Below are 12,326 nucleotides of genomic sequence, written 5' to 3'. Positions count from 1 at the left end.
AGATTTTAGATAATACTTATTACATTTTGTTTAATTCAAATCAATGCCATATTTAATGAGTTTTAATATACTGGGCATCCTGTGATTTCTATAGCAGGTTTAGCCCACCTCCCCAGCAGTGCAAGATCTTTGTAACACTTTCCTTTCTGTGATCATTTGTTGCCAATATTCCCAGCAGTATCAGCTGCAAACTGAAATAGATAATATAAGAACTCACTGTAGCTGCTGAGTTACACAGACTGAAGGATTGATTTGAAACTGAAAGGCAGCCATTTAGTGAACCCCGGGAAGCAGGATCTGTGCTGATCGATCCCGGGAGAACTAATAGATCGGCAGCTTAGGTCATTAGTTTTCAATTAAGGTAATCAAAGGCTGCAGATATGAAAGAAAAAACCTTTTTTGAAATAATTTATTTTTAAGCTGCTTGAATTGACTCTGTAAACCACAGCATGGAAAAGAAAAGGGACGAGTAAAAAAATAAAAAAAACAGGACTGGTGCCAGAGAGATCTTACAGCAGTGCTTTCCCACCTACTCTCAATAGTACTACAGGTGCAGCCTGCATCATATATTTTACCAGACTTATAAGGTTAAAGGTTACAGTATCCTGCATATATTTCTAAAAGAAAAAAACTGAATTAAAAATCATAGAACACAACAGGAGTCGAAAGGGACCAAAGGGCGCCCCCCAGTGTCCACAGGATGCATACCACTAGCATAAAGGCAGAAAAAACTGCGGGTCAGTTTGGGTTTGCTAGTCCCCGAGGTTGGTTTTCATGGTGCTGATTAAAGTGTGATTCATAATCCTCTGCCTACCACCTAAGAGAGATCAGTACAAAAGACATAAAGAAGAGAGATAGTCAGTACTGAAATATGGTCCTATGGGGATTAGAAAGAGGACCATTAGGAAATACTGAATACAGGGTCTCCAGGGCACCCCGTGTTCACCCACGGAACATTGCAATCTGCTGAGCTGTAATTCCAGCTGCTGCTGATCTCCTGGGACCATCGGCACTTACTAATGAATGGAATGGTATAGATATGTTAGCAAGGGCTAGCAACAGTATCTCCTTGGCTGGGGTTGACAACATGTCTGAGGTTAAGTGAAATATCTTATAGTATGTGAATAAAATGGCATGCTATGGATAGTGAATCTGATCAAGGTGAGAACATTAAAAAAGGAGAAACTGAAAGATTAGATTAAGCAGCAATCTAAAAAATACTGACTGAATGGCCAGGGTAAAAGAAGTCTCACCCGGCATCTTAGGATTCCTTTGTGGTAAACCCAAATCTGATCTTCTGCATCCGTGTCCTCCATCACTTGTATCCTCAGGAGTTTTATATCATCTAGGCTTCCATTTGTTGACAGGAGCATCCCTGAAGCTTTGTTTCGGAGCTTGAAGTACAGTTGTTTCTATTAGAAAGTTAAAAACAGTTAAGAGGTATCGGCTCCAAGATAGCATAGCACTTTTACTCAGTGGTCATCCACGTTACAAGGCAGAACACATGGAGGGACGGACACAAGTTGTGTTGCCTTTTACAGGAAATATAACTAGTGTACTCTCTACTTATACATTTGTGAAGTAGACATATGGTGTATCTAAAAATGCTAATGTTTTCCTTTTGTGCCTACCTATAGGATGTTGATATATGTCTTCAACCAGCAGTGTGAGTTTTGGGTGAGTCTATTACCCTGTGTGCCATGTGACTACATGAACTACAAACTGAGCCAGGCAGACGTTACCTGTACCCATTTATACTACCTTATACAGAGTACCACCCACTAAATCAGATGCACATGTACATTTGTATAGGCTAGACATTCATTTCCATTCCTTCAGTGCTGTAAAGACTTGCAGCTCAATGCCCCACAACCCTTGTCAACACTGAAATAAACGCCAGATCCACAACAATATGTATCAGAATGTCACTGTTACATGATATCTCAGTGCTATACCAAGAGCAAACCCACAGTCACATGTTCACTATGCATGCCTTTAAGGAATTTAATAAAATAATGACAAATACAGCTGAACCCCGTTATAGCGCGGTCCTCGGGGTCCACCCGAGACCACTGCGTTAGTAACGGGGTCGCGAAAAAGCAAAATGGCCGCCAAAAAAAAAATATTTTTTTTTTAAATGGCCGCCGCGCGCCCGATCGGGAGGGAGTAAGGAGGGAAGGAAGAAAGAGGTGGCCAGAAGCCATACACGTCCCCCAGCAGCAGCCCTCCGAGTCCAGCCGCAACCTGCTCCTTACCTCCCACCACCGGCATCCATCCCCCTCCACCGGCATCCACTTCCTCCCCCCCCTCGAAGCCCCCACACCTAACGGCCCTCCGCGGCACAATCAGTTTTGGGCCTAGCCCACGCGGCCCTCCGAGTCCCAGCCTGCTCCCGACACCCCCCTCCTCCCCCCTCCTCCCGACACACCCCCTCCTCCCGACACATCCCCCCCTCCTCCTGATGCCAGCTCCGCTCCGATCTCCAAAGGTAGGGAGGGGGAGTGGGAGGTGTGAGTGTGGTGTGCTGTGCAGTGTAGTGTGCTGTGAGTGCTGTGAGAGTGTGCTGTGAGTGCTGTGAGTGTGCTGTGAGAGTGTGCTGTGAGTGCTGTGAGAGTGTGCTGTGAGTGCTGTGTGCTGTGTGCTGTGACAGTGAGTGCAGTGAGTGCTGGTAGTGTGTGCAGTGAGTGTGTGTGTGCTGTGAGCAGTGAGTGCTGGAAGTGTGTGCAGTGAGTGTGTGCAGTGAGTGCGTTCAGTGTGCAGTGTAAGTGTGTGCTGTGAGCAGTGTGCAGTGAGTGCTGGGAGTGTGTGCAGTGAGAGTGTGTGCAGTGAGTTTGTGCAGTGTGCAGTGTAAGTGTGTGCTGTGAGCAGTGTGCAGTGAGTGCTGGGAGTGTGTGCAGTGTACAGTGAGAGTGTGTGCAGTGAGAGTGTGTGCAGTGTGTGCAGTGAGTGTGTGCAGTGTGTGCAGTGTGTGCAGTGAGTGTGTGCAGTGTGCATTGTGTGCAGTGAGAGTGTGTGCAGTGTGCAGGGAGAGTGTGTGCAGAGTGCAGAGTGCAGAGTGCAGTGTGCAAAAAAAATGTAAAAAATTACAAAAAACACAAAAAACGGGAGCCACGTGAAAACGCGTTATAAAGGGGCGCGCTATAACGGGGTTCAGCTGTACTACAAATACGCTCAAGATACGGTATTGAAGCATTTGGACATTTTGGTTCAGTAAGGTCTATTTGTATCTAAATATACCTGTTGAAGGGGACGCAGAGATCCTATTTTATTCCATCCACTGAACTGGAACCATTGTGGTATTTTACTTGGTAATAGGAATACCTGGTGACCTCTATAACAGCTAAATTCGTAAACCACCCATCTGAAATAAACAGCAAGCGCGTTAATCAGATGAGACTAAAACAAGAACAATAAATACCAATATCAACGGCTACACATTTGACAGAGATATATATATATATCTATATATATATATATATATATAGATATATATATATATATACATACATACACACAAACAGCCCCCCCTCCGTGTTTATATACACACATTTCAAATTATAGGTCATCTTGTAACAATGCCTGTATATTTGTCTACGTAAAGTGGTTGTGAACCTACAAAGATAGAGAATTAGCATTTGCATTATATAAATATATATAAATATATATATACACACAGACACAAGATACACACATGGAATACCGCACCCAGGCCCAAAAGTATAAGGCACCCAAAAAGGCTGGAAATAACTCTAAGGTAAATGAGTCCTAGCAGTACTCAAGGATAAGAATAAGACAGAAACAACACAAAAGATTCCCTAAAGAGAGTACAACATTTATTAGCGTACCATTAAAAATTATGTTATGGTCAGGAGTCCCCCTTCATTTTACCATTGTTCACATCATTTTTAATGGTACGTGTAACAGGGACTTATACCTTTTCAGAAACTTGCCTCTAATCCAGCAGTGTGCTGGTTAATTGTTGGTGTGCAATCAACCAACTCCAACTGCCTAATCACAGCTCTGTGAAATAGTGTCATGTGAGACACAGTAAGAGGATTCCTTAGGTTCACAATTGGGGCTGACCCAGGAAGGACGGATGTCTTGAGCTGCAAAGAGACTGCAGGCTGACAGCAAGACAAAGGGGACAAGATTTTTAAACCTGGATCCTGATATTTCTATAGCACACAAGGGTGCAGACCCAGGAGAGCATAGAGGCCTCCCCTACAGCTACAAGAAACAGATAAGACTTTCTTATGGGACTGTTATATATCTTTATATATGTATATACATATTTGGGGCTGGTAATTAGCTTAGCTAACCACACAGTTAGAGAGGGCTGGACTACATGTGTAGATATTCTCCAAAGCGGAGTAGGGTTTCTTTTGCTTAAATGTTTTTGCTGTGTTAAAGGGACAGGCGCAATAAAGCCTAATTTTAGTTTCCCTTTAAACGGTCTCCATTGCGTTAGTCTGAATACGTCTCTTACAGTACGCTAATAAATTTTGTTCACACTAATTTTGGCATATCTGTGTGCTCTCTTAAGGGAATCTTTTGTGATCTACATACATACACACACACACACACACACACACACACACACACACACACAAACGTATATATGAACCTTTTTCAAATTATGTGTTACAATATATAAGCATTGTTACAATGGTACACATTCTATATGTACTGTATACAAAAATACAAAATATTACTTGTAGATACAGAGTTATCATCTGGTCTGTACACTGGATTGTCTGCACCTTCTGTAATGTTCTTACTTACATGCCACCAAGAACCTCAACAGAGAGCAAATCCGGGGAGTATCCCATGGACTGTATATTTGTGGTCTCTGTCGTAAGTTTAATTTTCCTTCCTTTGTAGTTTTCCTTTCCATAAAGTACTATGCTGGGCTCTGAAAATTCCTTTTTGGATTACAAAAGAGATACATATATTATCTGACTGTGAAGGGAAATGAGATGTTTCAGGTGCTTGATGCAAAACTGGGACCAAAGCAGCACCAGAGTTATCAAAGCATAAAAATCCAATTTATTACAATGGAATTGCATGACAAAGACCTGTGTGGTTTAAAAATCTCTGTACGCACAATGGAATCTGAAGAAAGTTATCAGAGCATATACACTTTATTCTTCTCCAGAAACAATGCGTCTACTAGAAATGTGCACTATGAATAACCCCAGGGAGTATTTAAACATTGCACCCTGCCATACAAAATGCAGGGCTCACTGACAGCACAGGGATGATAAGGCGAACGCCAACTTTGCATTATATTTTGGAGCTGCACTATACTGTACCATTTTTGTTCTACTTTATAAAGTCCGGATAAGCTCAACAAAGCCTTCACAGCCAAGGCCAAAACCGTATATACAGCTTCCTTCCGTGTATGCAAGACCGCTGGGCAATATCATTGGGAAGCATGGTATGAAGTGTCACCAGTATGCAGATACCCAGATGTACATTTCCTTCCAGGGCAGCCCAGGGACGGCTGTTGCCACACTGACGGCATGTCTAGACGAGGTGACAGCATGGAAGGAGATGAATTGGCTGAAGCTCAATCCTGACAAGACTGAACTATTGCTTATGGGTTCGGCAAGACGCCCGAGTATGGAAAAGGGAGTTTACAAGCTGCCCCTAATCAACGTTGTACAGCTGCTGTCCTTGTCCCAGGTTCGTAACCTTGGCAGCCTCTTTGACCAGAGTTTTCTTTTAATCTGAGGCTGCTTCGGAGCCTGATTCCATTCCTGTTATTTATAATGCACCTCGAGTCACTGGTCCATGCCTTTGTGTCTATGCGGCTGATCTATGGGAATGCTTTATATACTACGGGTGTGCCTGACGCAAGGCTCCAGCTTGTGCAGAACGCTGCTGCTCGGATGCTGAGACGTGTTTCTTGCTTTGAGCATATCACTCCCATCTTACACAATCTGCACTGGCTTCTGTGATCTTCCAGGTCCGGTTCAAGTCGACCGTAATGGCCTTTAAAACCTTGCACGGTCATGGGTCTGCCTATCTGCAGTCTCTTTTGAAGCCGTGGTGGGATACTGGCTATGATCTCAGGTCCTCATGAAGCCATGATGTGGGGTATCGCAGACTCACTTATAACGGGCCATGTTCTAAAGCTCACATCTTTGTGGGCTTTCAATATTCCAAACCATGGTGTTTCCCGGAGCATACATTTTCTACCCCCTTCCTCCCCCCATGTCACGTCCACTTGTGCTAGCACTTCAATATATTCTCCATGGAGGAAAGTATCCTTTTGGGAGAATAATATGGTTGCCAGCAATATCATTGATGGTAAGCCAATCAAATAATGAGAAAGTTGCTATGACGAGCAACATTCTTGTTGCAGCTTGGCTGCTGTAAAAAAAAACCTCTTCAGCACGCTCCCTGGCAGGTGTGTAAGAGGTTAATTGCAGAACCAGAAGTCTCCTGGAGTGAAGACCGGAGTTCTGAGACAGTTATAGGCTTATATATCTACATTTGTTTTCCTAATAGGGGACAGATGCTTATAGATCCTCCAAAATTTTATTACTTCAGTATTTTTCCAGTAATGAATCCCTGTACTATAAAAAGTGATCAGGACCACACATTTAATGCAAAGATGCTTTGTGAAGTCAAAATAAATGAGTCCACCTCTGCATTTTCTGCATCCACCTGATGGATTAGTTATCCAGTGTGTAACATGCAATAAACACAATATGTTGCTGCCTTTCCTAACCTGCCTGGCCCATTCCATAAACATAAAAACATAACTTGTAAAACACTACTTAAATAAAAAAAAGCTGTATGATTGTATGAGCCTCTGAGGGCACCAAAGTAACTACATAGCTCTTGCTAACGACCTATTAAAGTAATAAGTACTCTTTTCTATTAACAGGCGAACCCTTGTTTAAACAAGATGTCATGCTCCCCTATTTCACACAGGACAGGTCACTCACTATCTTATGAATTGTGTGACTTTTCCTTTTTACAAGGCACGCAGCTGGTTATTATTTAATGACAAACACCCCACTTCATTTGTTTCCTGCTGACGCCAACTATAATAAAAGATCCTTTAAATATTAACCCGGCGCTTTCATTAGAACATCAATCCCATTGCCAAGGCATACGGAAGCTGCAATAAAATAAAAGCAATCGCTTTTACTACAGATCTATCATTTAGGAAGTGTGTCAAACGTAGACCCTCAAAGTCTGTGTTACAATGCCAAGCAACCACAAATGTGCTATTTTACACATATGGGCTCACTGTCATGTAAATATTGCTGTAGCCCAAGCTACGTTATAGCATAAACCATTTTAAAACCACTATTTCTACCAAACAGAAACATATTCCAAAGAGGGGTTTATAATTAATAATGCGCTTCCCCCCTGTGTAACACATACCACATACACGCAGGGTAATAATAGCCAGATTAAAACTATATCTCAAAAGAAGCAGCATGAGATTCCCGCTAACGGCCTGTGCACATTGAGGACACATGGCATACTTTGCTAAAGATTTTACCACCTGTTACGGTACCTTCCCTAATCACATGGGAAAATCACTTAAAAAAAAAATCTCTGAGGCTCTAGCAAAAGCGTGTGAATTATTAACTGTTTGCCAGTCACGTTATACTTGCAAAGGTCATTTCTTGAACTTTGTTGGTGAAATTTATTGTATGATATGTTTTTCATGATTAGGGTTGTCTTCTTGAGAACCGTTTTTGATGGCACATAGTTTTAGTCACATATTTTATTTATTTACATAAAAATTATTGAACACTGTGGATATAGATTAGTGCTGAGTTTTTTTTATTTTTCACTTTTCCACATTATAACTGCAATCTAATCAACCAGAGCTGCTTTAAGTCACATAAGTCATAAGTACCATTATAATGTGTTAATTGTTTAATGGTCAGGGAACAGCATAATACAAGGGTGACATTTTAAATAAAATAAATCCTGGATTTAAATAAATAAATAAACTCTATGAATAAATCTAATACACACACACACACACACACACACACACACACACACACACACACACACACACACACACACACACACACACACACACACACACACACACACACACACACACACACACACACACACACACACACACACGTTTTTGCCTCACTGAATAAACAAACTGACTTTATGAGAGTTCTTTTTCAATGTTATTCCCCCTAACACTCCCTGTATATTTGGCATATTCTGCAGATACATATGAATCTTGTTTACGGTACTTACATAGTTTATGATTTGCAAAGATCTTATAGCTGTATTCTGTTGACATCCCATTGCACATAAATTAGGATAGTTTCCTTCTTCTAATACATATAGGTCTCCTGAGAAATCTTCCTTCTCATATGCAGCAAAGCTGGCAGACAGGAAGTAAGAAGAACAGTGGTAGGGTTCATAACAAGACACATGTAAACACAATTATACAAAGAATGGTCAAAACTACCTAGAAACAAAGCATTATGGGCCATATTTAGTAAGTGGTTCTGCTCAATAAGACATCTCCTGGTGCCAGAAGGCTGGACACGTTATGTCCCATTTACTTGAATGGCCTGAAATGTGTCTTGTGTCCTGATGCCTTAGAAACACTATATTATTGACCTGGGGATTTAAAGGGTTTGAGAGATAAAGGGTAATATGTTCCCAACAATTCTAAGATGTAAGGTCATGCAAGACAATGGGCCGCAATATGCATTAAGCCTTATTATAATTGAATAATTATGGCCCCAAACTTGCATGTACAGGCCACACTACCTGCACTCAGCCTACTTCCTGACATGATTGTCAACAGATCCAACTTGGTGAGTTATTAGCAGGCTAGCTGAGGAGAGGCCTTTCTGTCAACATGTGTGAATATGTCTGGTACGATAAACCAAAAATCTTTTTAGCCCTGCAGAGAGGTTTTGAAATGCAGCGTTAGCACCACTACTCAGAACTGCCCCAAATCAACCTGCAGCTTTAACACTCAAGTTACAGGCTTAGTGTTCACTGCAAGCAATCACTGAGCATAGCTTACCTGCCTGATATAACCTTGCAAGACATTGTTGCAAACGAATCCACAATGTTCTTTGCATCACCTTCAAATATTTCACAGTCGCCTTGAAAATCTGGCTCTGAAAACAACTGGACCTTAAAAAGAGACACAAGGTGTTGACGGGAAGAATAAACACTATTAGTATACTATTCTTCGTATTTGTGTATCTTTACAGGCAGACTGAGCAGATACACAAGTCACGGAACAATACTGTATATGCATCACTGCATTGATAGCAATATATACATTTTCTGATGCTATATAACATTCCTCCACTTCAAATAATCAGAACTCCAGGCTACAAGTTTAGGCCAAAGGGTATGGCGGTAATGGGGCTTTGTACAATAATCCGTGTATTCCTGTGCCATTAATGCCCCACATTTAGCCTAATCGGAAAGCTTGCTTTCTGAATGTTCTGAATTATTAGCCTCCTGTCCTCGTAGCGCAATCAAAAAGATATCACGGATTATTGCAAACATAAAAAGAACTCATATCTTCAAGGCATATGCCTTATAAGGAGAAGGAGTGGCTCAGTGAGTAAAGACACTGTACTGGCACAGAGTGTTTGAAGCAAGGAGCCTGGTTCAATTCCCAGTGTCAGCTCCTTGTGAGCTTATTATTTGGCTTGAAAAAACAACAACTTTAATGTGCACATAATAAAATATACCAATTGGAATACCAGAGGCATTCATCAGTTTACTTCATCTTAGGTTTTTTTTTTTCCCCATAGTAAAAACGGACAATTCTTACCTTAGAGCTTCCCCTGGGGTTTTCAATGGTGTCCTAATGAATGTGACGAAAACCACACAAGTTAGAATGCGATGAGACAAACAATACAGCATTGGCAGTGTTGTAGTTTTATAGTCGTAACCAATGCTGCTGACAATACCTGAATAGGGTTAGCACAACCTACCACTTATACAATATCCTGGGATTTAAGGCACATAAAGTGAGAAGAGAGAGAGGTCAAGCTGAATCCTAACCTACCAGAATGGTGTATGGATAACCATATTATTATGGTGTTATCTATAAACAATTGTCATTCCTTCTAGCCCTTGCCTTTTGCAGCTAGGGGGGCTGAGCTATCTTTAACTCATGTATCAGATCCCTGGTTAGTTCATTCTCCAGAGGGTTTCCACATAATACGTAAAGGGAAAACCAAAACTGGTTAAATAGATAAATCAGCAGTAGAGCTGCATTTCTTTTAGGGACAAAAAAAAAGACCCTTCCCTTTGCATGGTCAATTGCATCTCAGTGTACTTGGAAAGAACAGGCAGGACACACCCCAATTATTAATAATAGCCTCCAGAAAACCATTTAAACCAGCAATGGTTAACATAAGAGGTTGGGTACTATTTGCAATAAACAAATCGGGAATTGATACATCAGTTTATGGGGCATTCAATCTGCTACAAAATCATTTTTTAAGGGTATTTGCGTTACCAATTATTATGAGAGCGGCACGATTGACATCTGCTCGCACTTTTGTGAAACATTTTTGGAGACCGTCCGAGTACAGAAGAAGGACCCCAAGTAGAAGATCTTCCTACAGGGTGCAAGTAGGCTAACGGGATCTAGGACCTTTTCGTTTGAAGCCTCTAAATTCCCAAGACAACCTCAAGTTATTAATACACAACATTTACATTGTATATTATTTATGTTAGCAACCTACTGCCGGGGGGCGCGTGCGACTCCAGTCACGTGGTAGGCAGCTGCAACAAGCATGGTTTTTGCCAAGCACTCATTCTTCGGGAGGCTTGCCAGCCCATCAGCTGCTGCTTGTGGCAAGCCTCCCGAAGAACAAAATAAGCTTGCAGCTCACCGATTCCTGCAAACTATGCTTTCTGTATCCATGAGACAGTTCTCGCATGTGCAAAGCGAGCAAAAACGGCTTTTTTTTTGTTCTGGCTGTCCTAACCTGTGCAGTATGCAAATGAAGACACTAAAACATACATCTGCACATTTTCCATGTAAGTAGCAATAATACTTTTTTCATGTACATTGTAGAGTTGTACAGCCTGTAACATGATACAAGATTCAATATGTTGACCTTACCAGAAGTATTGGCTGGACAGAAGATATCGTCATGTTCTTGGATCCCCAGTCTCCAAAGTCAGGGTACATTCCTTTCTCCAATATGTATTGCTCCCCAGTAAAGTCAGGCGTTTCATAAGCCACCCACCTAAAACAAATAGGGGAGAAGCAACACGTTAATCATAAACCTAGTGCCACGGTACTTTAGCCGATATCGTTTCTGTGTGATCGATAATATCGCTAACACTACAAGGTGGGTTTAGCCATAAACAGGGTTATTTACCAAGACCTCCCGGCTGCAAAACCAGTGCAAAAGAAGTGCACCAGATTTATCAACGGTAATTGTTTTTAGTGGGATTTATTCCCTTAATAAAATATGGTGCTATTTTTTGCACAGTTTTGCCCTAGGTTGTCAGCTCAGTAAATAAACCCCAAAGGCTTTCATTAAGCACAATTGATCTTCCAGGTGCTGCGGTTGCAAGCCTCTCTTCTCCATGTTTTATATATATATATATATATATATATATATATATATATATATATATATATATATATATATATATCAGACCATGTGTGCACAACACAGTCTTAGCATGTGGACAATTAAAAATGGAAACCAGCATCAGGCAGCTGTCAGACAACACATCTCAATGGATATATATCATACCCCCCAAAACATCTTTTTTTTCCCATTCAAGTGACAATAGGAATGATTTGGCACATGCATCTTTCATCGACAATGCATCGCTTTCCTTACTTGGAGCAGGGGCTGGTTTGATATTAATAGCATATTTCAATCTGGTCTGTTTAACTATAGCAGGTAATTACTTGTGCCCCGCTCTTGTTTTGCATTCTTCTATTTTCATTGATTGTGGTTATGTCAATGTGTCAGCTGGATGAAATACAGCTCCATATCAGAAACTGCCATCTTTTGCTGATTAACCATTCGGGGAGATTACGTCAAACAAGTTGCAGCAGATAATAAAACGAAAACACTGACATGTATCCATAACATTGGCTGTTGTCATTTTCAAACAAACGCTTTCTTCCCAGTTAAAAATGTCAACAAGAGCATTTTCCTGTTGACAAGCAGCTGTGAAACCCCCAGTTTCTTTCAGTGATAGATTATGCATGTGGTTATTGTGTCTAAAATAGAAGAGTTCTCAAAAACGCCTCTGCACATACTTTATTTAAAATGCACCCTCTTTGAAGCTCCTTTCAGCCTCAGTCATCG

General features: G+C 41.2%; 1 protein-coding gene across 2 annotated transcripts in view; it reads right to left on the bottom strand.

The window, feature by feature from the left end:
• The window catches only part of CRYBG1 (crystallin beta-gamma domain containing 1), a 247,124-nt gene that overhangs the window by 12,692 nt on the left and 222,106 nt on the right, over nt 1-12,326 (bottom strand). For both annotated transcript variants that reach the window (XM_075597547.1, XM_075597548.1), the window contains 7 exons: nt 11,114-11,240; nt 9,809-9,841; nt 9,041-9,153; nt 8,254-8,383; nt 4,783-4,922; nt 3,238-3,361; nt 1,254-1,412 (listed from right to left, as the gene is read on the bottom strand). In XM_075597547.1, coding sequence (XP_075453662.1) covers nt 1,254-1,412; nt 3,238-3,361; nt 4,783-4,922; nt 8,254-8,383; nt 9,041-9,153; nt 9,809-9,841; nt 11,114-11,240 — 826 coding nt within the window. The remainder of the gene's footprint in view (nt 1-1,253; nt 1,413-3,237; nt 3,362-4,782; nt 4,923-8,253; nt 8,384-9,040; nt 9,154-9,808; nt 9,842-11,113; nt 11,241-12,326) is intronic.

This window comes from Ascaphus truei, chromosome 4 (assembly GCF_040206685.1).
Source record: "Ascaphus truei isolate aAscTru1 chromosome 4, aAscTru1.hap1, whole genome shotgun sequence".
Lineage (NCBI taxonomy): Eukaryota > Metazoa > Chordata > Amphibia > Anura > Ascaphidae > Ascaphus > Ascaphus truei.
This window is presented reverse-complemented; position numbering and strand designations above follow the sequence as displayed.